The sequence below is a fragment of the Echeneis naucrates genome, chromosome 4 (genome assembly GCF_900963305.1).
Source record: "Echeneis naucrates chromosome 4, fEcheNa1.1, whole genome shotgun sequence".
In the NCBI taxonomy this organism is placed as follows: Eukaryota; Metazoa; Chordata; class Actinopteri; order Carangiformes; family Echeneidae; genus Echeneis; species Echeneis naucrates.
In genome coordinates this window covers 21,875,778-21,903,340 of record NC_042514.1, presented here as the reverse complement: position 1 = coordinate 21,903,340, position 27,563 = coordinate 21,875,778, and the positions used below count along the sequence as shown (strand labels likewise).

General features: G+C 40.0%; 2 protein-coding genes across 2 annotated transcripts in view; one reads left to right on the top strand and one right to left on the bottom strand.

Annotated features, from left to right (window-relative positions):
- ghrhrb (growth hormone releasing hormone receptor b) overlaps window positions 1-2,288 on the top strand; it is a 34,056-nt gene extending 31,768 nt beyond the window's left edge. Inside the window, exons 9-13 of the mRNA XM_029500234.1 lie at window positions 153-222; window positions 1,124-1,215; window positions 1,291-1,420; window positions 1,506-1,547; window positions 2,082-2,288. Coding sequence (XP_029356094.1) covers window positions 153-222; window positions 1,124-1,215; window positions 1,291-1,420; window positions 1,506-1,547; window positions 2,082-2,288 — 541 coding nt within the window. The remainder of the gene's footprint in view (window positions 1-152; window positions 223-1,123; window positions 1,216-1,290; window positions 1,421-1,505; window positions 1,548-2,081) is intronic.
- Window positions 2,289-10,096: 7,808 nt separating this feature from the next.
- Window positions 10,097-19,699, bottom strand: LOC115042168 (pituitary adenylate cyclase-activating polypeptide type I receptor-like). The gene is made up of 13 exons (XM_029500233.1): window positions 19,646-19,699; window positions 16,551-16,653; window positions 14,803-14,916; window positions 14,146-14,249; window positions 13,961-14,058; window positions 12,983-13,115; window positions 12,694-12,847; window positions 12,541-12,601; window positions 12,381-12,450; window positions 12,191-12,282; window positions 11,404-11,533; window positions 11,156-11,197; window positions 10,097-10,489 (listed from the first exon to the last, which is right to left on the bottom strand). The coding sequence occupies exons 1-13, from the start codon at window positions 19,697-19,699 to the stop codon at window positions 10,097-10,099; spliced, it is 1,548 nt and encodes a 515-aa protein (XP_029356093.1).
- Between the last annotated feature and the right edge of the window lie 7,864 nt (window positions 19,700-27,563).

Below are 27,563 nucleotides of genomic sequence, written 5' to 3'. Positions count from 1 at the left end.
GACTTTGGATGTTTAATGGATATAGTTTTATTACAGCTGCACAGACCATGGTCGCATTCTGAGCAGTCGTTAGTTCTGTGCAACTGAGATGTACAATATTGTACTTCTGTGGCTGCATTGTTTATCTCATCATTACCTGTTGTGTGTCTCAGGTGCTGGGATGACACAGATGTGGCCTTCATCTGGTGGATCATAAAAGCCCCAATAACTGCATCACTACTGGTGAGCTGATACAGTGGGAGCCACTGGGGAATTACAGAGTCCTAAATCTTGGACTGGGCCTGCACTGTGACTGCTGACGCCATCAGAGAGACTTATCTTGCGTTAGCATTAGCAATAACACAATTACAAGGACAATAAAATCCTTGTTCAAAATAAATAAATACAGCAGATACAACCAGAGTTCAGACCCTGTAAAAAAACTGTACCTACAAGCAGATGTTTTCCCATCATGTCAGTTTTTTCTTCAACAGTCCTGCAACAGATAGTCTGGACCCACATAGTCCCGGTCTCAGCATCATGGAGGGGACAGACCAAACCCATCAGCAGGTTTACTTCAGGGCAAATGAGAAAAGCTAGTGAAGAATTAGAATTGTCCATCTAAGTGAAAGAACACCGTTTGTTTCCCAAAGACTCTTATCTCTGAGTGTTTGTTTAGCGGCAGTCTTTGCTTTATTTCCTATCTTTGAAGTGTTTACTTGCTGTTCATCCCCTCATTAGTTTGAAGAGCACTTTTCCCCTGATAACGAGGCAGCCGCATGAAGAGCAGTATGAAGATTTATTACATGCTGCTTTTAAAAATCATCACAAACAAATTGCAGAGAGCAGCTAATGAACTTTAAATTAAGGTTGAGTGAAGTCTCCCATCTGTCTGGAATTTTATCCTCACCTGAATCCAGACGTGCTCTCTGTCTATTTTTCTTTTTGGATGTTTTTTTTTGTGTCACAGTAATGACAAGGAAATTGTGATTGCGAAGGTGAAGATTGTGGTGAAATCACAAAACTCTTGGATTTGGCACAAATTATCTTTAACGTTGCACCTTGTGATATTTTGGCAGATGACTGATTTGACAAATGATTAAATCCAAACACAACTCTGGGCATTTTTGTCCATTCCATGCAGGTAAACTTCATCATCTTCATCAATGTGATCCGTATACTGGTCCAGAAGCTGAGGTCTCCTGCTGTTGGAGGCAACGACACCAGTCACTTCAAGTGAGTTTCTCCACACAACACATTTGGAAAGGACACACCAAACCTAGTCTGGTGCTCTGTAATGTGTGTGTACAGGAGACTGGCCAAATCCACTTTGCTTCTCATCCCTCTGTTCGGGATGCACTACATGGTGTTTGCCTTCCTGCCAGAAAATACGGGGACAGCAGCCCGACTCTTCATTGAGCTCGGTTTGGGATCCTTTCAGGTAAAACACATAGAACAGACACATGATAGTCCACAGGATATCCAATTGATCAAAGATATAATTTTAAATGTTTACTCCTCTGCAGGGATTTGTTGTGGCCCTACTCTACTGTTTCCTGAATGGTGAGGTATGTAACTGATACAGATCTACTAAAGACTCATCATGACGTGATCAATATGAGCTGATTTGTCGAAGAGAGCCAAAGATAACAATATAACGGCTTTTGAATGTTTCAGCCATTTGACAATATTGTAGATTTGATATTTATTATTTGAGGCACGTTTTAAGTTTCTCAGGACATTTTATGTGACACAAAGAAAACTCATCTTCGTTCTCTGATCACCTTTTGTAATTGTTATCTGGTGAAGCAGTTTCAAGCAGCTAGTGTTTTGAACATCTCTTCATTGTGGCAATACAGGACCCTCCAATGGTTTATGTGTCAGGATGTGTTTAAATGCAGCACTTTCAAAGACACACACACACATACTAATAAAAATGCTCAAACAGATGAGACCATTCAAATAAAAGAGGGTGATGAGAGACCCTTACCCCTTACCTAACCCTTATCAGGTAAACTAAGTGAAAGGATCTGTGGATGGAAAAGGATTGAGTGTGTTTTAACTCTATGTGTGTGTGTGTGTGTGTGTGTGTGTGTGTGTAGGTGCAAGCAGAACTGAAGAAGAGGTTTTGGAAGTGGCAGAGTCAGAGCTACCTGCACTACAGTAAACGACGGCGGATGTTGTTCACAGAGAGCAGCACATTCACCCAGATCTCAGTCCTGGACAAATCCAGCTCCAAAGATCAGCCAGGCTCAGAGATGTCTGCCCTTGCACCTGCCGCCACACCCAACAATGTCTCCACTGTGTGAGGAGTGTTGGGCTGCGTTTGTTCTTTTTTGTTCAGACGGCGCCCTGAACAAAGAGTAGAGCATCAAGCTGCAGAACATTGGAGGCTTATCTCTGTCAGGTACTGAAGGTTTGCAAAATCTCCCGTGGGCCCAACCTGTGTAAACTTTTCACAACAAACTGACCCGAGGCCATACTGCTCATGAGGCCAGCATCTCATAGAAATATATTCAGTATATTCACCAAAAACATGCTGAAGTAAACACATTTAGTCTGGTGGTTTTGCTTTGGGGGACCTCCTCCACATTTTTATGCAGCCACTGTATAATTTCTGTTCTGTTCTGTTTTCCAAACACAATGATATCACTCTCAGTACGTGGCTTCAACACGCTTTTTAAAAAATGTATTATTGGATTTGAATGAATGCACAGAATGAATGATTCCTCATGTGGCTTTTGCTGCTTCCTCTTGTGATAAAATGTGTAAATTTTCAGATTTCTAATGTATTTTCACTATGTTTTGTGTGACATAGGAGAGCGATGATCAGGACACAACAGACGTGGTGAATTTGCCCACTTCGTTGGCCCCAGATGCTTGGGCCACCCACATAGTAAGATACATAGATACAAAGATGCACTCTAGCCGCATTCTTAAAAACTTCAGCTAAAAGAATATATTTCATCTCTGTGAAGCTTTGTTCTGAGGATTAGGGATGGATTATTAATTTCTCCTATAAAAATAACAGCAGAAAGGCTGATTTTTATCTTACGTTTATAAATAAAAATACAAATGAATAAAAACTACAAATCCACATCAAGTTTACTTTTCCATCACCTATTTCAGTGACTTGCCAGAAATAAAGTCACTACAGCCCTGAAAGGAAAATATTTTAGCTTTAATTTAGCAATTGATTAATTTCTTTTAGATACTTGATACGTGATTTGTTACAGCTTGGCTTCACGTTAAGTTGTTGCTCCTGCTGTTACTGATACACCACATGGTTCCATGAACATTGGGCATCAACTGTTCCATGATCACATAACAGAGAGATTTGTTATGAATATTACAATTTTAATGTCTTATATAATAGAAAATATTTCACATCTGCACGCAACATGTTGCACAGTGCACTAGCACACATCTGGAGCACTACACTGTAAAAGCCAGGCTGCTGTGGTTGTTTTTTTTTATTTGTTTGTGAACGTTAGCTTACCTAAACTGGTTTACATGTATTTTATGACTTTGCCGTATAGATTTATATCAGACTGAAAAATATAAAAATCACACAAAATCAAACAATATATAAATGTTTAAAATGTTGCTATTTATGTTTTTGATCTTTGTTGTCATAATATTTGCCTGTATGGAATCTAATGATATTACTAATCCAGAACATGTCTGAGGACAATGTGACTGAGAGCTTTTGAAATGAACTCATGTTTTTTCTGTGTTTTACCTTGTTTAGTGTTTAGCAGGTATTTAAATACTGTAAATACATATGTACAGATATACTGTATATTGTCCGTTAGAGTAAAACTTAATCAACATAATTCAGCTACAGAACGCTACAGTGCCTTTATCATACAGTTTAACTCAGTGTCTGTCTGCAATTCAGGTTCATTCCAAAATCATGTATTGAGGATTGCGATGCTATATGTGGTATAACCTATTGCCTCTGTGTTGTGACAGATGTGACAGAAAGTTTGTGCTAAATGACCAAAAAAAAGCTATTTAATATGATATTGTGCAGCAGAGAAGAGAGTCCGTCTGCGCTTTATAGATTATACCTGTTTACAGTTTCAGCATTGACAGCAAACATGCTGTTTCTTGTTTCTTACTTGAAAAAATGTTTGTAGATGTTTCTCTTGCAGGTTTCCAGTTTACGACATAATACAAACCACTGCTTTGGTGTTTTGTTATTTGGGCTGATTTTGGTTGACATTGACTCACAACATCCATTGAGCCAAAAAGTTAGAAACATTTATTGTTGATAATGTATGAAAAAAACAAAAAACAAAACGTTCAAACAGACCAAACTCAAGAAAAAAAGCAGGCTCACAGAACAGTGTTTGAAGGTACTTTTACATTCAGCCATCAGTATACAAACTGCCAAGGCCCCACTCTGACTCCATCTCCACCCCACCTCTAAATGATTTAAACAGGCAATTGGTATTACAAAACAATTCCATAAAGATAACCACAATCAAAAAGCTCAAAAAAGACATTTAAACCAGTTTTCATGCTTTCCAGTAAAAACCAAAATTTGTTTTGGCACTTTTCTTTTCCTCCTGTCTGAGAAGATTAACATTCAAAGGAAAAGTATTTGACGGCTCCTGATGGAAATGGAGCTACAATTAGATCAATAGTTCACAGTTGAAATCCAGTATCGGTGTTCTGCCTTATTAACTGCCTCATCCACTCGTTCCAGGGGATTCAAAAACAAGGACACAGCTCAGATTCTCTTAATGGCCCGAAGGCTCATCCCTCCTTTGAGATTACATGTGCCGGTCAAATGAGATCAAAATGATTTTACATGCATGCATCAGCCAGTTAGAGTACAGGCATCACAGGAGGCTTTACACTTTTAGCAAACATGATCACCATTTAAAAAAATAGTAATAATAACAATTAGAGTGAAAACATTAGAACAATCACAGCGGAGAGTTTTTCTTTCTTTTTTCTTTTTTCTTTTTTTTTTAATGACCACAGACCACAGAAAACTCCATTTACTAGATACAACACTGGCAGCTTGTTTCTGTCTGGCACATCTAAACTGCAGTTTATTTAGTCACAAAGGTTGGCTACAGACCTCTCAAACACTTCAGCTAACTACTTCATAGTTCAAAATATCAGGTTCAAATAATTATTTATTCTCATAATAATAGCAACATCTTTGACATCAACAGAGTACTGGCAATATAAGGCTCCAACTCCCACATTGACAATAAAGGAAATAATTAATGAGTACATCAACTGAATTCATGCTCACTAGTTGGTGAGATTGTCTTAATGTTTGTGGTTAAATCTACAGAACAACACCTCCACCAAAAAAATTAAAAACAACAGAAGTTAGACAGGACTGCTGTTGGATTTGCACTGGTATTATTGAAGGCTAGATTGCTGATGGACACACCAAGATGTCAGAATGAGACAGTTTCCAGTCAGCTCTTCTTTTTCTCTCTTTGCCCCTTGTAGATTCTTGCTCACAGTAAACCTGAATTTGGACCAAATTTAGTCTCAGTTCCTCTTGATCTAAGTTACAAAAATTTTAATTTACATTTTTTTATGTATTGGTGGTGACAATATTTTTATTACAATATGAAATCATCATCACAATATCCTTCATTAAATTGCTTGCTGGCTCAAAGTCCAAATGGAAAAAGTATTACATTTATCACTAGCATCTGAGAAAGGTATTGTGTTTAGAAACTGGAGAAATTCCTAATTGACAAAAGAAAATATTGTAAGAACATTTTCATTGATGGCACAGATTGAATATAATTTAAAGCTATTTGGCAACTGGTAAAAATCAATTTGTTGATTCAGCTGATGTGATTATGCTAGCTGATTAAACAAAAGATCTTGTGGTGAAATAGTTGTTTGTAAAGTACTGTTCACAAGGTCAAGAAAAAACTTTGTTTTAATTTAGACAGAAGGCTCTTTTTGAGGTTTTCAAGTATTGTTTGAATTGTAAAAATTAAAGCTGTTCTTGTAAACGAAAAAAAAGAAGGTGAGATTAAAGTTTGTTGGAACAAAATAATTTTGTGTTTTCCATCAAAATGACATAGTAGTCGAGGAGATAAAATGAGGCAAATAAAATTCTAAGGTAAGTTAAATTAATAAGGTAAAATGTATTAGAATTCATGCAATCGAAATGCGAAAGCAATGCAAACAACTAAAATAGTATTCATCATGTGATTGTATTCAAACAGCTGATGGCAAAACTCAAAATTTGACTCCAACAGAGGATTTCTATTATTATTATCACAAATAATGATCATACGTTTTCCTTATTTGTTGTTTGCTGTTTTCACTGTGCAGTAATTTTCCTCTTTTTCCGCCAACAAAGAAACAAAAGCATATTCATCACTGTGTAAATGCGAAAGTGTACTGTACACTGACCTACTGCAGCGCTGCCTTATTAAAAACACCGGTCAAACTCATGTTGTGCTACTCTTTCGCAGAGAGTTAGTACTTCAAAGTTAGTACTTTGAAGGCTTCCAGGTTTGACATACTGATTAAGTCTCAAACATTATGAAACCACTTTGTTAAATGCTTTTTCTTACTTTACTGTTTCATTTTGAAATAAAAAGACAACTTTTCATTTCTTTCAAATCATCATAAGTTAAAGTTCTTTTTTTGTGCTTAACCCTCTTTTCAACCTTCAATTTGATCCCATTCAATGTTTATCATTCAAAAAGTTGTAGTTCATTGTAATTTTTGGGTTCATAATTCAGATTTAGCATGAAATTATCATTATGATACTTTTTCCATTTGCTGTAGACATGTTGCACATATCGGTGGTCCTCTGGAGTCAGTTTGACCTCAAGCTGTTTTAGCTGTGTGTAACACCGCACATCCCAACACCTGCAGGTACAGAACTGATACTTTTGAGTTGGTACATGTCAAAGGGGCAGGGAAAGTGTAATTCCCAAGGGAACTTCGATACTTCTCATGGTGACTTTTGATGATTACTCGGTTGCGTTTAAAGGGCTGTGTCCATTCTGACAACATGTGCTGAGCAAACCTGCCAAATAAAGCATCAAAATTTTGGCAGCATGTGATGCACAGTCCAGTTTTGTCTGAAATATGCAGGTTTACACAGGAAAATCCCCTGAGGAAGCACCTGAAAAAGTCAGGGCACAAGGGTTGTGCTTGGCATGGCTGAAGGACAGCATGTGCATAACATTACATGAGATCGCGGTTTCACATCTTGTGCCCTGGTGAGGAACCCCAACATCTCGAATGGCACAAACCAGGCAGGTAATGTGGCAGGGGCCAGGTCGTCCCACCAAAAAGGATTCAAAGACGAGTATGACCTGTGCTCAATGCAAGAAATACTGTATGTCTGCAATTAAGTACGGCGGCATAACAGTTAGACTGCTGCCTTACTGTTGTGGGTTTGATTCCCAGGCCTGGGGCCTTTCTCTGTGAAGGTCATGTTCTCCCCGTGCCTTCATGGGTTTTCTCCCACCGTCCAAAGACATCACGCTTGGGTTAATTGGTGACTCTAAATTGTCCATAGGTCTGAGTTTGAGTGTGAATAATTGTTGTTCTGTCTGTCTCTGTGTGTTGACCCCCTGATAGACTGGTGACCTCTCCAGGGTGTACCCCGCCCTCACCTGGAACATTGGCTGGGATTGGCTCCCCACATTATAAATAAAAACTGTTTCATGTTCTGACCAGTGTTCTCATGTTCTAACTTTACAAATTCTACTAAAAGTTTGAAAATGTATATGTTTGAGTTGGGAAAATTCTGCTCTAAATTTGTGTCCCCTCCCCGAAAAAAAAAGAAGCCACTGTCATTCCCAAACCCAGATAAGAAGGAGAGGAGTGAGTGACACTTTGTGGTGACTGACCACATTTGTTACTAAAAACGTAAACAAAAACAATAGAAATGAGTAAATGAAAGTTCATGGGGTCACCAAAACCAATAGGTTTCATCTTTTTGTGGACATTAATGTGGTCAGTAAATTTTAAAAGATTCAGATGAAATCTTTTCAAGAGACATTCTTGCTACTTGGAAAGTTTGGCCTGATGGTGGCACTATAGGAAATATGTTAGTAGGTTTCATTATCAAAGGATTACTTATGTATTCAATGAATAAATGTGCCTGATTAAAAAAAATTATAATAAAAAAAATTGGCCAATAATGTAACTGAAATCATTTTCTGGAGGTGTATATCCCTGGGGTCAGATTGACCCTGAGGATAAAATGTGTTATATTCAGGGAGAAGAGGAGTGTTAAAGGCACTTTTGTAGAGACAAAGCAAGAGTTAAACATTTTCAGGGATTCAGAGGAGAGTTGAGCCAGCTCTTTCAGCTGATGTCACTGCAGATTGGCATGACAACAGATTGATGTCACTGCAGATATGGGAATGAAAAAAAAAAAAGACTTGGCAAGGAGTCTAATAATTCGCCTTTAGAATGACAATATTCCTACCAAGTCACACTTCTATCTCCAGTCAGTAACTGCAGAAAGATGAAGAGGCTTTACAGTGACAGGAATATTTGATATAAAAAAAGTAAACCCTCAATAATTAAAATTAAAACAAATTTTTAAAACGGTAAAAAAAAAAAAAAAACATCCTGCTGAACAAATCAACCAAGTGAAGTCTAAACCTTCATTTAGACCATTACAATGTTGAAACTTCCTGCAGAGAGCTGGAGAAGAGACTCGGCTTTTAAAAGTGACAATTATTACAGCACATTGCCTCTAAACAGCCTTTTAGTTAAACACAACAATTTAATGAAAAAATCTTCAAAATCTTCAAAAAAAAAAAAACAAAACACAAAATTAATGAATGAATTAATTGTGAAGCTCATGGTAAAACCAAAATTCTTACAAAAAAAAAAGAAGAGTAAACCTAAACTAAACCACATTAACAGGAAATTATATTTCATGCAAAGCAGTTGAGTTCATGGAGCTTCCGTCACAAGCTCCATCTTCTTGACATTTTATGTACTACAGCTGTTTAAAACTACAAATGCACTGATCTCCAAGGCATCTTCTTCTTCTTCATATTCTTTAACGTCTCGGTGTCAGAGAGATTAAAAAAAAAAAAAAGAAGTTTGTAATTGTGGTCATCGTGGGTAAACCTAAGAGCTGCACATACATCTTAAAGAAGACACTTTTGACTCCAGCATCTAACCCTGGTCTGGTTTTCGTTTCACCCTTTTTTTTTTTTTTTTGGCTTTTCACATCATTGTAGAAAAAATGTCTTTCCTAATAAATACTGCTTTATCACCTTTTAGCTTCTGGTGAAACGTCTCCTCATTCAACACCCAGTATGTTGTTTAGCATCAGCCACAGTTTATACAGGAAGGCAAGCCTGTGCCAGTGGAAGGCAACAACACCAAGCTTACACATTAACAGCCACAGTTCGTACACTACAATATTTCAAAAACGACATCGTTGGCAGATTTCTCATCTCCCATTAAGAGTCACTTCAACAAGCAAATATTGGATACCACAGACAGACGGATTAAAAAGCAGCAGGCGCTGTGATGTCCATAAGTTTAGCTAGAGAAAGGAGTGTGAGTTCCAAAAAGGATAAATACCACAATTTCCCACAATACTCCTCACCTAGTAACCATAACCCCCCCCCCCCTCAAAAAAAAAACCTCAGTTTGTGATATCAGCCAAAGCCACACAAGACATCACTTGTGCTGAGTCGTGATTGAGTGTGAAATCAGTGGAGGGGCCTTTTAAGGTGTTTGTCTCAAAAGCAGCTGAAATACACTGAACATGCAAGAGGGATGTGGTTGCAGTTTAGAATCGGTTCGAGGACAGCCTGGAATGATGAATGTGAGAGGACCCACACTGCAGTAACACACGTGTCCCTCTGAACAGCAGCAAATACTGGAGCACCGGACGACTGTAACACTAGTACAATACACAGAGAGATAACCGAGCTTCTTTTGCAGCTTTCAGTCCAAATGTTCACACGAGAGTCAAACCAGAGGCCTCGTGCACACCTTTTAAAAACATTAGGCTGCTCAGGAACAGTAGGGCAAAGTTTGTTTTCACCCCAGCAGCACCTGACATTAAGAGATGTGTTATTTTGGCAACTGACGTTCAGGTTGTGTCGTATTTCAGGAAGGAAGCTGGTCAGACCAGAGGCTGCTCCGGGTCACTGGAGTTGAGCTGGGTTTCAATCATGGTTTCCTCTGGGTATGGGTTTGGGTATGGATTGAGGAAGGGGTTGTTGAGGCTGGTCATCGAAATGAGGCTGGGCGCAGTGGTGGTCTTGGCAGCGGTGTCAGGTCCAGCGGCAGACGCTGCGTTCCCGACAGTACTGCTCAGGTGGCTGGGGTCTCGGCCTGTAGGCTGGACATGCGGATCTGTGAACTGCTCTTGCTGAGGATGGACAGCTGCGTTCCCCCGTTCACCCCACTGCTCGCCAGGGAAGGATGCCGGTGCTTCAGGTCCACAGCAAAGTACCTGTTCACCGTCCAGCTGCGCCATTTCCTCTTGATCTCCGATTGCACCTTGAGGGATATACTTCACAAGGTCATTATTAATGGACCTTGTTGGAAGGAGACAAGCTCACTGTCCCTCTGTCTCACTATGGCTATGTCTGTGCTCTATCTAATGCTCAAGGTTTCTAGTTTTGCCTACTTTCTCAGAAATAATGTGTCCAGTTCAACCAGTTTTTAACTTGGATTTTATGTCGCGAAAAGCTGTAGTAGATAAAATCCCAATGTGTTCGAAAATGAAAATAATGAGCTCGAGTCATACTATAGTTCTAGTTATTTGCATTTCCAACCTCAACTACTTCTCACACATTTATATTGGTGTGAGAAATAGTTGAGAGGTCCCATGTTTTCCTTTGAAGCTTCTCCCTGGAACTATAGTGTATTTACCTTTAGATTGTAGAGAATGTCTACCTTTAAACCATATGGACTTTCATTTCTGCCTTTAAACTTTAAATCAATTCTAAATCTAATCTAATCCAAGAAAAGGACTAAAAATCTGTCTCTTCGTTGATTTACAGCTTTGCATTTAAGAACAAGTGATGTTAAACAACCAGCCTTGACATCAAAAAGCTGCATCTTTCGTATAATATTGAACCAAGCTAGTATTATATAATATGGGACCTTTCAGTTGAATTGTTTATTCATAAGACTGTGAGAACAGTGTCAGTTGCATGTCTTAAAGGAGATTTACCTCTCCGTTAAGGAAGCAGTAGAGGACAGCCACCACAAAGCCCTGCAGGGACGGACAGTGAGACAAAAACCTTTAACATCAGATGTTTAACAATTGAAATACAAAGTCAGCAAAATTAATAAGCAGGTAAACATTTGACCTTTGTATCTGTTGTGTATCTGATTCAACGTGCAGTCAATGCACAGACTGATTAATAAAATATTTTTGTTACAATATGCACACAGTTGTGTTACTGAACTACAACTCACCTGGAAGGATCCAAGCCCGAGCTCAAACACCAGACGCTCTCGCTTGCTGAAGTTCTCTGGGGAGAAGGCAAACACGGTGTAGTGAATCCCGAACAGAGGAATCAGGAGCAGAGTGGAGCGGGCCAGCCTCCTGCACAAAAACAACAAATCACACGTTGTCACAAGAAGACATTACAGCAACCTGCAGTGTGTCTCCTCTTCACAATCTGAATACACAGGCATTTCGATGTTCTGTATAAATAATGCAAATCAAAATCCTTTGTTATCCTTACCTTGAGGAAATATGGAGGTGTGTTAGCATCACTACTTCCCTTCTGTTTGTTCATTTATGGCCATTTAAAGATTCATGGAATAAATAAAGCTGTGATATCTAATACATCACAGCCGATTTTATTTCTGTCAGGTTTAGTTGTGATGTTGGTTTCAGTTAGAAGGAAGAATCCAGATCCTGATGGCCATTGTGGGTCTGTTCTTAGCTGGAAAATAAAATGACTCTGGTTCTGAGAGACAGCTGTTTTCTTTCTCTTTTTTTTTAGAATGTGGTAGCAGGGACCACAAAAAGCAAAAGGCCAAACAATGAATGAGAACCCACCTTAAATAACGGTAGTGGGAAAAGTAAGAATTTTAAACGCTTTGAAACTGTGCCACAAAAACTGATCTTTACAAACAGATTGAGATTAATCCTGAAAAGATGAAGCTCCAAGTCCAGGAACACTATGATTAAAATATGCTGATGTAATAGCTAAATGGTTACAGCACACAGGACTATGATTACTTCTTGACTTACAAGTAAATGCTGGATTCATTTCCTCCGATGTCTGGGGACTGTAACTTCTGCACAAGGATGACAATGATGCCGATGAAGAGAACAAAGTTGATCTGTGGAAAAGAAATTCATCATGAAGGAAATTTACCAATAAAAAAAGCAACAATATATAGCAAAAATATCCTGAATGTTAATGTAACCGGTAACGCACCATGATGGAGGCCAGCACAGGTCCCTTTATCACCCACCAGATGGCAGCATTGTCATTCATGTCCCAGCAACTGAGCGCAGCAGAAGGACAAAAGACACCTTCAGCAACATGAACACAACAACCTTCAACGTGAGGCCAAACTCCTCAATTGATAACGCACCCTATGTCATCAAAGTGCAGCCTCAGCACAGCCCAGATGGTCACACACACGGTGGGTGTCCCTGGTCGAAAGAGAACAACAAACACAAACAACATCAGCAGGATGTCAGGAGCACTGAGTCGAATCGAGGGTACGATGAGTTTGATATCTCACCCCAACCAATGATGATGTACCAGTAGAAGTATCTCTTCTCAGGGAAGAAGGTCTCCACCAGTAAAGTGAAGAGGTACAGACCTTCAATGAAGAGCCAGAAGTAGTTGGAGAGGACGCAGTAGTGGAAGAATATCATCACTGCTCGACACTCCAGCTTCAAGGAGAGAGGGGACGAAGAGGCGGCAAAAGAAAACACAAGAAATTTGCATTTGAACATCAGTGGCTGCCTGTTCAGTTCCTAACCCCCATCTCAGTTGTGGAGGTGCAAAGGTTCACTGGAGTTACTCACAGTATGTATGAAGCAGTGCTCACTGTCCTCCGTGGCATATAACACACCGTCTTTGATGAAGACAGAAATAGCTCTCAGGATGAACGACACAAATAGATTCATGTGGATGAAATTCCTGGTGCAGTGAAGTTTCCTGTGGTGAACCAGACACAAACCACATTCACTCTTTATTATAATTGTTAATGTAAGATCTCTTGACCTTTTCATTAAACAACCCACTGGTGCACAGCTTTGCTAATTATCTGTTAGCAGGAAGTGGCAGTTTCAATAACAGCAGCAATCCTTCACAACGTGTTTTGACAAAAGAATTGGAGTTAAGTTGGAGCTACAGAGAGAAGAAAAATAATATACTTATAAACACAACACACGCAAACAGTGAAAGCAATAAACAGGCAACAGATGAGACAATCACGAGACCGAGACAACATGACAAACGTGAACGAGCTCTTCCAATTTTTTTCTAAAAAGGACTGAAAGCTGATGAAGGGAAGCATCAGGCTGAAGTGATGTTTCTGCTAAGATCACCAATAAGCCGAGCTAGTCAGTTCTGGAGTAGTTGGAGTGACTTTAGCCGGGAAGCGGGAAGGGACAGTCATTCAGTATGGAGAAAAAAAAAGCGTGAATGACTCCCTCTCTCTTTTTTCTCTATTGCTCATTCGTTGATAAGCAGATATTTGTGCATGTTAAAGGTGAACCTAAAACCCTTCTATGAGTAGATGGACATTTTTTGTGACTATGAAAAATAATCCTGTCAGTGCTGATGGTCAGAATATTTGAATGTGTTCACTTATTCATATACTTGTGACCTCCAGAATTAAATCAGTTCCGAATATTTAATAAAGATTAAAACAGACACCAAAGTCTTTTAAGATCTTGGTTGGATTTAACACTGAAACATTTATGACGTAACAAATCGATCTCTCCAAGTCACTGAGATTTGTCCGGTTTATCAGAAGCAGCAAGGATCAAACGTCTCACCTGAACCTGCACAGGATGACCATGGCTGTGGTGAGTGAGACCAGAGAGGTGCTGTAGCCAACGGTGTACAGAGCCTTCACTGACACATAGTACATGTCCTGCACGTACGACACAACATTTCATTCAACTGAAATTCCGTCTATATTTCTGAGCTTAGATGACGAACTGAGCAGCAGTGCACTGACCGCATGGCTGCTGTTGGCTTCCTCATATTGACAGGCATCAATGTAGTGAGGGAAGGTCTCCGACCAGCCGAACTCGGTGCAGTTGCGACTCACCTTCCCCAGCTCTGCAGGCAGACAAGACTTCATCTGATTATCACAGCCCCACACAAACAGTCGGATTTATCTCAGGAGTGCAAACAGGAAGCGAAGCCGACCGAACAATTATTTCAGGGCTGAATGGAGTCAAGGGACATGTAGCTCAGTCTCAATAATGTATACTACTGTCAAACATACATGATCTTGGTGTTCTACCTCCAATAAGATGCTTATGTTGAATATTTACTCTGTAATCAGTTGGTACTACGATTATTGTTAACAGGAAGGCCTGTAAATGGATTCCTTACAAAAGCAAACACCGACACACATTACAGTGAGGACTCACATTGGTATATTATATTCCCTAGACTCTAATAATAAACCATGAAACCAAAAAAAAAAAAAAAAAAAACATGACAGCAATAACACATTTAGATTTTCCATTCATATTGAAGTATTTTGCTTTATTGTTAAATCTTTTTTCATTTTAGAACTAAAACACCCAAAATGAATCCGTGGTGCACCGTAAAACCTATGAGGCGATGTTGTGCTGTGGGTGAATGTAAATCAAACACCACTGACCATAATCTTCTTCGCTCATGAACTGAGAGAAGAGTTCGGGACAGTTGACCTCGACCACGGCGCCGATCTTGGCCGGCTGCCAGCACGTCAGGTTGTCCCACATCCACGGACACCCTGAGGACATAACAGGTGGACAGTGTTTTACTCTAACAAGCCATATGTTCATTTTGGGCCAGGAAAAAAAGGCCACCCGCGAGTCATTTATCGCTACATCAAAACCACAGATCCATGAAACACTTACATGGTACCTGAAATGGAGGTTCTCACGCCAGCAGCTATTTTGGGTTCTATTCTGGCGTTGTTGTTTCTGTGCGTGTGTGTGTGTGTGTGTTTGTTTTCAGGTGCTGATTGGAAATCAAGTGCACCCGGCTGGTGCACAGGATATGCAAAGTGCAAAGTGTGTCTAAACCTTTGACCAGTAGGATATTTATTTGAAACTCAGGGTTATAAAAGCACAAGCTTCTGTCAATAAAATGGACGAGGGAAGACAATTGTATGCATTTTGTGCTGTAATATACTTTTTGTTACTAAATTTCAAATTGGAGAAATTTGATCTGGATGAGACATCATCATGGAGTCTCACTGGCTTCATAAAAGATAATTGCATCTTTGCTGCTGAAAGAGAATGCAGAAAAAATAAAGTGATAATTAGGTGTGGATATACTGCCTTGTACGTGACTGTACTCTTTGTATAGGCTAACAAACCCAGTCCACAGCTACACACTCCAACAACATATGATGCTCTTTAGACTGCAGGTTGCATGGTTTTACTGTGCAATTGGCCAACAGAGAGATGAATCATTTTGTTCCTGGAAATATTGTTTCAGTAAATCTAATTCAGATCACTAAGAAGCATTTAGAATTAAAGTTACATTGCGTGATAATTGTTTATTAGTGGCGGGCACCTCTAAATGACATGGAAAATTTCAGAGCAGAGTCTTTGTGTGTTTGATGTGTTAGGTGACTGTCAGATGCCATATAAAGTCAGGAATCGAGCAGAAGCTTGGAATTGATGGAACACTCATTCATTGAGCTGCAGTTCAGTCATTATTTCATATTCGTTCCAGGCACAGAAAAACATTTCATTGGGAATTTGGCTGTGATTAAGGTCCATAACAATATTAAAAGTCAGTGTTTGAACTTCTCTGGTGTTGAAATCTATAAGATTTTTAAGAACTGAGAACCAGTTCAGTTTCATATCTCCTCTCTGTCTTTTCATTGCAGCTCTTGTAACACCAGAGCAAGAAAATAAATCAGAACACAGAAGTAATCTTTCCTCTGTCAAATCAAAAAGGTCAAGGAACAGAGTTGGTGGATAATGTCTCTGTCGGCTCTTTCCTTCATCTTTTAATTAATCAATCAGACAGACACCTGTCACTCACTCATCGAAGGGCTCAACTTTCATTTTCAGCATCACCATCATAAACATTTGCATCATCACCAGGAGATGGGGCCAATTAAAAGCTCAGCACCTCCCTGTGTCCACTAAAGTCAGCTCTCATTTAGAAATTTGCAAAATCAAGCACAGACAGACACACTTGGGAAGACTGTGAAGTCTGCAATTTGTAGTTACTTCCTGTTCATTAGTATGATGAGGTTCTTGGTATTAATCTGCTGTATTTATCCTTTTTTTTCCCTTCCAGTTTTAATTTGCGTATGTTGAAAATGGTTAAAGCATCAACAAAATAGCGCTTAGCGCGGGGGGAAGTGATCTAAGGTAAAACAAACACAAGCGCACAGAAACATACCAAACTCCTGATCATTCTCAGGATCATCCAAGGCCATCATTTCCATGCATTTCTCCTGCTCCCTCTTGATCACACAGTTGGAGGGGACCTGTTGAGTCGAAATCTACAGCACTCACATGGAAATACACACACACACACACACATACAAAGAGAGAGAGAGAGAGAGAGAGAGAGAGAGTCAAGTGTCTGAAGATGACAGCAGACAAGAGAGGAAGGACCCAAAGGTAAAATGGAAGGGGCTCCTTCATTAGCTCCACCATGCTGTTCTCTCCACAGTGTGGGAGAGGTCATAGCTCTGAATTTAACACTCAACCAATTAAACAAACCATTTCAGAGCTGCTAGATCTGTCCCCATGCTAATTGACCCAGAGGGGGTTTTGGTTCCCAGGAGAACAGGAAAACCTCTGTCAGATGCCTACTTCCCTCCCATCAATTAAGAACCACCGGAAGACACTTTCAGTTTAAAATCTCCACTCGAAGACAGATTTGACTATGAGAACCCCAGAGCTGTGTCTGCAGACATGGAGGTCCAGCCCAGAAATGCTGCATGGTACTCAGCTGCTGCTGGGGGAGTCAGGAGCACAGGGATGGGGTACGGGTGGGTGTTTTCTAAGCAGACACTCTTGCGTCTGTGTTGCTGTCAGGGCTTTATGAGGTGTAGCTGGGGTGCAGTTGAGCATCTCCATACTGACGTCAGTTGCCTCTACTTGGGATTCATGTGCTGAAGATTTACTGGAGCAGTAGAGACAAAGTAGCTGTGGATCTTTGTTCGGAACAACTGTCAACACAGACCTGCAGGATGAATTATATCCTACATGCTCAGCAACAACACCGTCTTTGCAGTGGTGCTTTTGAATTCAGAGCAGTAAAAACACAGATGAACACCATAATTATTTCATCTCGAACTTTTTGTCAGACCTTGAAGATAATCATTTTTCAAATTAACAAGTTTGTAAAAAATATTTTAGGGTGCCCTTTAAATCTGTGATGTACATCGAGGTAGAACCAATATCTGTCTTCAGCTTTAAAGCTGCAGGCAATCAAATAAACTTCAATTTCTGAGTGTTTTGGTGTCCTTCAGTTTATTGGTTTGATTTCACTTTGGCATTAATGCTGAGAGATGAGCTCTGCAGACAAAATTATTATAGCTACAGAGAAAAGCTAAGATTTTCCTTTAGAGTTTCCTTTAAATTGCCATATTTCTACACAACTTGCTCTTTCTGGATCAAACAGTTGGAATGCAGAGTAGCATAGCGTATAGTAATCAAACTGTAGATCCAAAAGAAAACCACTGGGAAAAAATTAAAATTTCACACATTTAATCTGACATAAGCCTTTTTGACTTTTGCAAGTGGCTAAAACATTTTCCTGCACAGCAGTCCAGTGCACAACAGTTCATCACTCAAACTGAAGTTTCAGTTTCACTTTGGCTTTCATGGAGCGGAAGTTTGTGATTTTACTTGGATTTGGTTCCATCCCCTGAATCTGATCAGTCTGTAAGAATTCCTTCAAGCAGTCTATCTGCTGCAGGAACATGGCATGCATTTTACACACCTGTGTTTGTTGCCGAAGAGGACAGCAGCAAATCACCAATTGACACAAACATCCAGCTTTTCATACACTCAAGCAAAAATGTACCAGCAGCTCAGACCAGGCAAAATATGCAAATAGCAATCTACATTCATGATATCTGCACGTTGCAACAAAACCGTTGTCAAGGACATAAGGATGAAAAAGTAAAACCACTGTCCTAAAAAAGACTTCACAATTGTTTTGGGTTCTTTTGGTTGATTGCACCAGAATTTAGGTCAAAGTTAGGAGAACTTAATCCGGTAATGAATGCAATCACACGAAGTGTGGGAGGTTTTCAGTCAAAAGAAACAAGTGGGTCACAACTGCTGTTGATAATCTGTGAGATTTAACTCTCTCTCTCACTTCAAACGCTGTTGACGCAGGTGAACTCTGATGGTGCTGCACCACACAAGTTGAAACAAAATTAAGAGATACCTTTGGGTATAGGTTATTATTACAAAGTCCTGCACATTTCTTATGATGCAAGACCATACAGTCCTGGACTGGACTTTAAAAACTGAACTTGTGCCTCTAAGAGATTAATCTAAAAATTATAAATGGACCAGAGGAGAAGCAGATTAAATATAATTACAACCCATGCAACCTAGGCCACGGTGTTTCTCTAAATGATTACATCGGCATTCCTGAAAACAAGACCATCTCTAAATCTGGTGACTGCTGAACAGTCTAACTATCAATCTGTGATGGGGACATCAGGGCCTGTTTTCTTCTGTAGCTTCTTGAATCCTTGATTTAGCTTCTTGGTTTGCATTGTCCAACTCTCAAACCAGCCTGTCGCCTTTATATTTATATCCTGTCTCCAAATTTACATCATGCTTCATCAAAACCCAGGATAAAGGATAAATAAAATCCATAATTGCAGCACAAGCAAACCCAACACTCAAATCATCCTGCACTTTGGGCTGTAAAGTATTTAATTATTGTTCTTCTATCTGTTCCGCTCCCTCATCTGTGCCTTCACACCTCCGGTGAAAAGTGGACTCAACTGTACTCTGCCCAAAACCGAACACTTATTCTCCATCTTCCCTTTCGTCTGCACCAATAAACTCCATCTCTTGGTTTCTCAGACAACACTTGAGCTCAAGGGCAATGAGTCGCTTTTAACAACAGTAATAAATGACAACTTCCGGGCATCATTTCATCGAGAGGAGAGGAGAGGAGGAGAGGAGCAGAGGAGAGGAAAGGAGGAGAAGAGGAGGAGAGAAGAGGGAAGGAGAAGTTGTACGATGTTGGATAAACAATAAATAAATGATGAGACGGAATCCTTGTCCATCGTCACTGCTTAGTGAATTATTGAAGCTGACACTAGGTTACTTCAACAATATGTATGAATGGAAACCAGGCCTCCCTCTCTGGTTGTTGAATTTATTTATTCAAAGCTTCAACTGTTGCTGAGTTTCTTTGAACATAAATTAATTTAACTGCACAGTATGTGAGAGAGCACCCACTCCAACACATCAGGATCACTTTAAATGAAAGAAAAACAAGTCAAACCTGCTTACCGGGGTTGAGAGGAGGAAGAGGAGCAGAGAGAAGATGAAGTTAACAGTAGACATTTTGTCTTTCTCAGTCAACAGTTTCCTCTAAATGTCGAGCACTTCCAGCTGCACAGCTGAACACAAAAGGCCATCCAGCTCACCTTGGGATCTGAAAAACACAAACAGGACTCACAATGTTCACTCTTATCAGGACATAAGCATTATATTACAGAGTGTCTCTAATACTGCTTAATCTCTCTGCAAGTGTCTTTAAGTGTGGGTACATCTCTCCATCCAAACCTGGAAACACTCAGAGACATTTTAACAGTAGGACATTTTAGAAAACCTTTATTTGATTCCATTTGGATCAAATGTCAACCCACTATTAACCCACTTAAGAGTTGCTGTTCTAATGCTTCCAGTTTGTAACTCAACCGTTGACCATCTCTTCATTATTATTTTTTTTAAACCAGAAGAAACCATGAAAGGCTGTCTCATATTGAGGAATGACATTCTCACCATTTTCTAAACCTAACCAAGATGTGACATTGTTACCGGTACATACACTTGTATCTAACCATGACAACCAAGATTGAGTATTGATTATATGAGAGGGTTGGAGAAACCGGCCTGTGTTCTTAGAGACCTGATGCCCTTCCAGCTTGGGCTAAATGCTTTCTATCTTTTCTTTCTTTTAATCACAATCAAATAAAAATAAACCAAAGACCTAGAAATAAATTCTCTCGTTCATGAGAAAATATTCAGAATATTAACAAAACATCTCCGATCCCACAGTCTGTGGAAATCCTCTGGACATTTCTGGATCAAGACTGAAAACAATCACTTGCTGCTTTGACCTCATTTTACACTAACCCTCTCACGATTCAGCCACCATATTGACAGGACATTGACTGCTTTAAATTCACACTGAAAACAGAAACAATATCCCAATAAACAAAATTTTCACTCAGCTTTACAGAGGTATCAAACTCTATTTGTGAACACAAGCATGTCGAGTTGCGTGTCTGTGATGCAGCCATGTGCATGTAACTGTGTGTCCTGTACATGCAGCCCGACTCCGCAGGCCTGGAGGGTTCACATGAGGAAAAGCCAAGTAGAAGGGCTGAGAACTCAGGCCCCATTTCACAGGAAGAGCTTGGCAGCCTGGCGATACTACCCGACCAAAGCCCTGCCAGCAACTGGCCCCTCCCCCGCTGTTGTCAGGAGCAACAGCTGAGAGAGCTGCTGAGTTTGGATCTGAACTGGGCCACGTGGACCTGGATGCCCCTTCTGCTCCTACTCCTTCTGCTCTACTGTAAATAGACTCCCTCAGATTTCATGGTGTGCATCAGTTCTCATGAAACAACCAGTTAAAAGACTGAGCTTAATTTAAGGCTTCAGTAGAAACAGTGGAAACACATTTCTACTTGCAAACAGTTGTGTGCCTTGAATATTAACGCATTAGAACTCCACACAGACACAGTAACTTCATTCATATTTTCCTGAAGTGCGTGGCACAAAGTCACTGAACCACACATAAACACACACACACAAAGGAAAACAATAACAAAGCACGACATAACATGAATGGGCGTCTGCTGCTTTGCCAAGGCCACCATAATGGTTGCTGATGCTCCGCCACAGAAAAGCTTTCTCGCTGAATGCTCACACACAAATCCCATTTTTGAAAAATGCCACAAATCACCAAAGCACTGATGGTATCTCACCCTGGGAGATGTGTATGTGTGTGTGTGGAGGCAGAGAGGAAAGAGGGAGCAGGCAGACAAAGAGAGCTGAACTAGAAGTAAACCATTTTACATGAATTTCATGCTTTAAACTCAAAGATATCTCTTCATGTTGTGTTCAGTGGCGACTTCATGCTGCAGTAAAAGCAAAACCAAACTGCCAACTGATAAAAACTTAAACTGCTTTTTAAACAATACAGCTATTCCGTAAATGACCAGGGATGGCCTCCCTGCCTGCCACTCGTGTTTGTCAGCTTTTCAGTCTCTGTCTCTAGCAACAGCTGAATTATGAACAGTGGCCTAAATCTGCTGAAAACACAGATTTAAAGAGTTTTACTTAAAAACAAGTGAGCTCAGATTTTAAAACTAACTGAAATATTTAAGATAATTACTATTAGATTTAGAGGTGACCAACATCAGACTGTGTGTGGTCTGCTAATGTCAGAACTGAATGATGATGTTAAACTGACTCCCCAATCCACTATATGATGGAATAATAAGTTTTTATTGGGCCACTGACTGCTGATACCTGATTCTCCAGAAACCAGGAATAAAGACATACTTTTTTAACATTTTGACTCCAACAAGAAATTCAATTTCAATTAGATCATTAAAAACTATATTTATTTTATAAGAAAAAGAATGTGACAGATGGAGGGGTTTTTTTTATTATTATTTTGCTTCCACTGTTGCAAAGCATAGAGCTCAGAAAGTCTCAGATAAGAGACTTTCTGACTCTCTCAGAACACTGAGAGAAACAGTGACAAGAAGAACTGGGGTCACACTGAAATTTGAAAACAAACTTCTCCTGTCTATATAGAACTTTGAAAGATATTCTGACCTAACATATTTAAGTCCTATGAAATTGCGGTGTTTGTTTATTTTTGCTGTGAGCTATGATCTGTCCATTTAAGAAAAGTCATTTTCTTGAATCTGTGAATGAGACCTTGCTATAATACACCAGGTCATACAGTAAATTAGAAATATCAGTGCTTGTGTGTGAGTGCAGCAGTTGCTCAGGACTCTCATCCCTGAGCTGTAATCAGTGGCTTAATGAGTCTCAGCGGATTTCATGTTCAACACTGTCAGCTGAGTGTGTAAAGCGATTGATGCTCCATCTAAACAGCACACACATAATTAAAGAAACACACACACGCAAGCACACACATAAACACGATCACTCTTCAAACCAAACAAGCACATTTTGGATGGCAGCCTTTCACAGGTTTATATAATAACCAGATGGAGGTTGGCATCGGCAGAAGATGAGCACAGGCGGAAATGAGAATGAAAACATCCTAAAGAATGTGATGTGATTAATGTCGAGAGGAACAACTCCGCTCTCTGGGTTGGGGGGCTTTCTCTCAGGGATGAGCAGGAGAGAAGAGGAGCAGGGTTTTCTTCATTCACCTGTTAATGCTGTAGAGAAAAAAATTCTTTGAAAAATCTGTTGTGAGATGCATCATTAGGGGGAACAGGGAAGTGATGGAGAGAAAAGGGGGGAGGGAGGGAGTCACCTTCATGTGTGACTTTTCCACGGGACACTGGGAAAGGAGTCAGTCCCTTGGGATGTCTTTCCGTCTGGTTTTGACAGCTGTTGTGGTCTGCAAATTAAAGGCATGCACTAGCCTATCACTTCCCCAACCCCCCTTGTCACCACAAGAACGTCCACACATACTCCTCCCTCTCCTTCATTCTTCCTCTCTCGCCGGCAGATTCTTTGTTGAGAAAAATGAAGGAAAAGACAATAAGCATCTCCTTGCTGCTTGAGAACTATCATCTCATGTGTTAATCCAACGCTGCTCTGTCTAAATCGCTCTGACTACCACCATAAGTCACTCAAGTCTCCGGCTCTATATTTAGCCCAAGGAATTATGGGAAGAATTAATATACACAGACATGACTTAGTCTTCGTTATTTTGGGAGGGAGAGGGAGTTACACATATTACAGAGAGAAAGAGAGAGTGATAGGAGGAAAACTGTCCTGGTTTCTCGCTCCCATTATGTCCTGTTTTTCCCACAATTCTTTGGGGAGCTGCACAGTCACGAGATGAAGGCTAAAGGATCCTGCTTGACTCCACAGCTGCAGCTCGAACCACTGTTTTCATCATCAATTAATCTGCTGACTATTTCTACATCCGTTTACTAAGTGATTGATTTATGTAACATCGATAAACTGCTAAAAAAACAACACTGCCCTCACCAAATGTCTCATTTTGTCTAAGGATCAGTTCATTACCAAAAAATACTCACCTCACAAAGAAAATGCAGCAAATTTCACATTTTAATAGATTTAACAATAGTTAAACTGATTTATTTCCTGGCATTTGACTAATCTCTGTAGCACTAAGTGACTCAACATTTTCCCATAGACTTCAATACAATCTCACCTATTTTTAGCCCCAGTGGAATCCAACCCTTGATGGTTACTATGTAAAATGCAGATTTAAGTTTTAGTCTTTTTTAGTCTCTTGTGGTTCACTTTGCAGAACTCAGAGACCAGGTCCTGCTCAATATTTTATTTCATGCATGATTTTAATGTCGATATTTAGAGGATAATGATGCCCTAACCTTGTGTGGGTTCACTGGGTACAATACCAGTCAATTACGTTAAAATTATTATTTTTGTGGTTGTTACATGTACAGAGTGGAGTGTGTTTCTGTCTCCCCTCCCCTTCCCTGCAGGTGAGAATTGAAAGATTGGCTGCCACCTGTGGTAGAGAGAGAGCAGAGGATTGGCTGTTGCTGACCAGGTAGCCACCTGGGGATGAAGGAAGCTCTTTAAAACAAAGGCCTTTCAAGCTCCTGGAAGTGGAGGGCTTATTCTTTCGTTTGTCTGTGGAACAGAGAATGCTAGTGAAGGTTTGTGGAGGGAAGGTAGAGCTGAGGTAAAACTGGGGTACCCTATACATTCTGCACACACATGTAGGAAGTAACTTTTATTTCCACTAGGTTATGGGTTGGTGCCACCGCTGTAAGTTTTGTCTTCTGTTTTTATGTTCAGGTAGTGAGGCCCGTTGATTTTCTTTTCTTACTCAGGAAGTGCTGAGCTAAGCCCTGTTTTGTTATATATTTTTTTTCCTTTGTTTGGCACAACCCCCACAGCTCCTCCTCCCCTAAAATTTTGCATTCCTTCATTTTTTGATTTTTTTGATTTGCGTATTTTATCCAATGATTGCAAATAAACCCCTGACTGAAACCTGCCTTGAATTATCTTCACTGGCTGTCAGCGTTACTGTTTCCGCTTGTTCCCTTCTGGCAGAAATGTAACAATGGTGCTAAATAATCAAAAACAAGTCAGCAGGTTCAGAACAAAACAAATAGTCATATCATGCAATCTAGAAAAAAGGGGGGATCAGGCTAAGATGTGATTCTGGTATGGATCAACTGAATCCATCTTCAGGTGGGATCGACATCACTTTGGTTCTTGGGTCGTTCAGCTCATCATTTTGGTCATTCAACCATTGGCCTCTCATTCTTTTAACAAGCGGTAGAAATAGACTGTTGCTTTCGCCAGTTAAAATGACTGAGGTCCCCATCCTATAAACTGTAGCTAATTAACCTGAAGCCTGAATGTATTTATAATTGTTTAAAAAAATATTAAACTGGCATTGGGGCAGCACAGCAGCATAGTGGTTAGCGCTGTCACCCCACAATAAGATAGTCACGCAGGGTGTACCCTGGGTGCAGCACCAACTGTAACCTGGAATTGGAAGAGCGGTAGAAGATGAATGGATGGAACTGGTCCATCCACTTCCATTGCGGGAATAAATCTGCTATCTCGGCTGCCTTCCGTGTTTGAGGCAAATGTGTGACAATCAACATCAAGGGGTCAATTCTGTAATGGCTCAACTGATCTTTAAGGCACTCTTTCTCCAATTTTCTGTCTGGATTCTGTCAAAGATAGTTTTGAAGTGAAACGATACATCACTGGAACATTTCTTGCAACTCGGAGTTTGGACTTGTCTCTAAAGCAATGATCGTCTGAGCATGACAAATGCAGAAAGCTCTGGGTTCCACTTGTTATGACCGGGGTCATTATGTTTGTGAAAAGTGCATGGTAGTGTGGGTTGGACCTGGCGTGCCCTGTGTCTGTGTTCTATCCCATATGTAAATGGATATGTTCCATAGCCAGTAGCCGATTGGTGAATGAGTTCCAGCCTGGCCTGTGATAGGCTGACGACAAGAGCCACCTGAGATAAGAGGAGGCAAGGCAGCGGACGTAAGGATCTTCCCCCTCTCCCAACCGGACACACTAGGTTGCTTGGTGCAGAACTACAAACTTGTGAGCAGTGGGGGTGGACTGCTACTTTTGGTTTATGGTGTTTTTTCTCTTACGTCCTCTGTCTTTTGTTTGAGTAGTCTTGGATAGGGAAGCCTTTTGTTTTGGGACTTGGGGAAGATGGGGCCTTACCATGTTGTGCTCTAGGCACCCCTAGACTGGGGCATAACACACTTTTTCTGATGATTGCATCAATATTTTGAGCTGAGTTAGTAAATGATGTGCACATATCGGTGTGTAAGCCCAACCAACATGAATCTCAAGTTGTAGAAACAGGTCGTTAATTCTGATGAAATTAAAATTTGCCACCTCAGATCTTAACTAAATCTTTGAGTTGCCACATTAAGACATGAAAATGACATCTGGCATCAGGTTACTGTTACAAGCAGCTGCTAATTGCTAATGCTATCTGTGGAAAAGTCAAACTTACAAGTCAGATCAGCTCATTGAGCAGGAGGCTGATGGCTCACTGGGCAGTTCCCCAGTTGCCTCATGGTTAATCTGCCTTTGTGTAAATTTCTTAATTTTAAAGTAAGGAAACCGAAATTGGATGAGTCCCAGTGAGGGATTTGTTATTTGGAGCTCTTTTGAGAGTTTTCCTGTTTTGTGGACATGCATGAAAACTAGGAGGCATGCAGGCCTTATAAATAGAAATATGCATGAAAACCACAATAACTTCAGTATTTACTCTTCTGGGAGACTTTTGTCTTTCACCTTAAATTTTGCTTTCTCCCTGAACATCTTTCTTTACTGTTTACTCAACTCTGTTTTTCCCTCATTTTCTCCTCTGCAATTTTTTCATTCCTTTCCCTTGATAATTGTTGGAAACTAAGACTTCTTTATATTTTTTTATACTAACAGCAAAAAGCATTAAAGCATTAATTTACAGTTTTTGTTGGCTAAAGGTGGTGAAAGTCAGACCACCCTACACAGAAACACATGATCGTGTCATTGTGTTTATGAAAATACTGTTGTGTACATAGTTGAGTAAAAAACAAAATTCTTTGTAGGAAGTTTAATAGCCTTTTGTTTACATTGTGGAGTCTCTGTTTTTCCAGCATGTTCCAGCTGCAGCAAGCCAATGTGAGGAAGCAATGTCTCCTGCATGGCTGCACTGTGATGCTCAGCAGCAGCTTATTGAGAACCTTATTTGCCCAGGGTTCACTTTTCATCAGATATGTTAGCGTTTTAGACCAGTTCAATCATCTAATAAGATGCATTTGATCCTGCAGCTCTGCTACATCTACCTTTGATCCTAACTATTCTACTCTGCAGCCTCACTGACTGTTAATGTCATTGCTCATTGCTGTAATAATAATAATAATAATAATAAATTGTTATAAGAAATTCACATAACTCAAAACACCCAATTGTGTGTTTAAAGAAATAGTGAACACAATTAGGTGTTTACATTATTGCACTGTTTCCCTAATTTGGTGTTGTGTACTAAAGCAGTACACAGAGCTCTGTGTATGGATGCTTCCATGCAAGCAAGAGATGTGACTGCACCAAATGCCATCTGACATGAGAGCAACTGCAATGATTTCATATAAACAAATTCTCAGAAGGAAACAAAACTTGGACCTAATTTGACTTTGTAGCGGTGCCACCATGTTCTCAGATCTCAGCAATTAACCGAGTGGTGAGTAAATACTGATGATGGTTGTAGAGACAAGATTTTCACTTGAGAATGTGAAGAAATATGCTCTTAAAGTCATCTGAGAGCCCTGTGGCAACAAAGGACCCTAAAACACTGAAGATTTTGGGCTTTATTTTGGTAAGATGTGCATAAAATGAGATCTTGACTGTTTACATCTGATTGAGTGGGTCTTGTGATTGACTTTTCTTGCCAATAAGCATTATAACTTTAAAAAGCAGAACAGAATGAAGACTGAATTTCACAAGGATATAGATA

Coding starts and splice junctions, on each gene's coding strand:
- LOC115042168 (XM_029500233.1), bottom strand. CDS start 19,699: ATGTCTACTGTTAACTTCATCTTCTCTCTGCTCCTCTTCCTCCTCTCA. Junction 14,059..14,145: donor AAGCCAACAGCAGCCATGCG/GTCAGTGCACTG, acceptor TCGTACGTGCAG/GACATGTACTATGTGTCAGT. Junction 11,534..12,190: donor AATGAATCCAGCATTTACTT/GTAAGTCAAGAA, acceptor GTTTTTGTGCAG/GAGGCTGGCCCGCTCCACTC.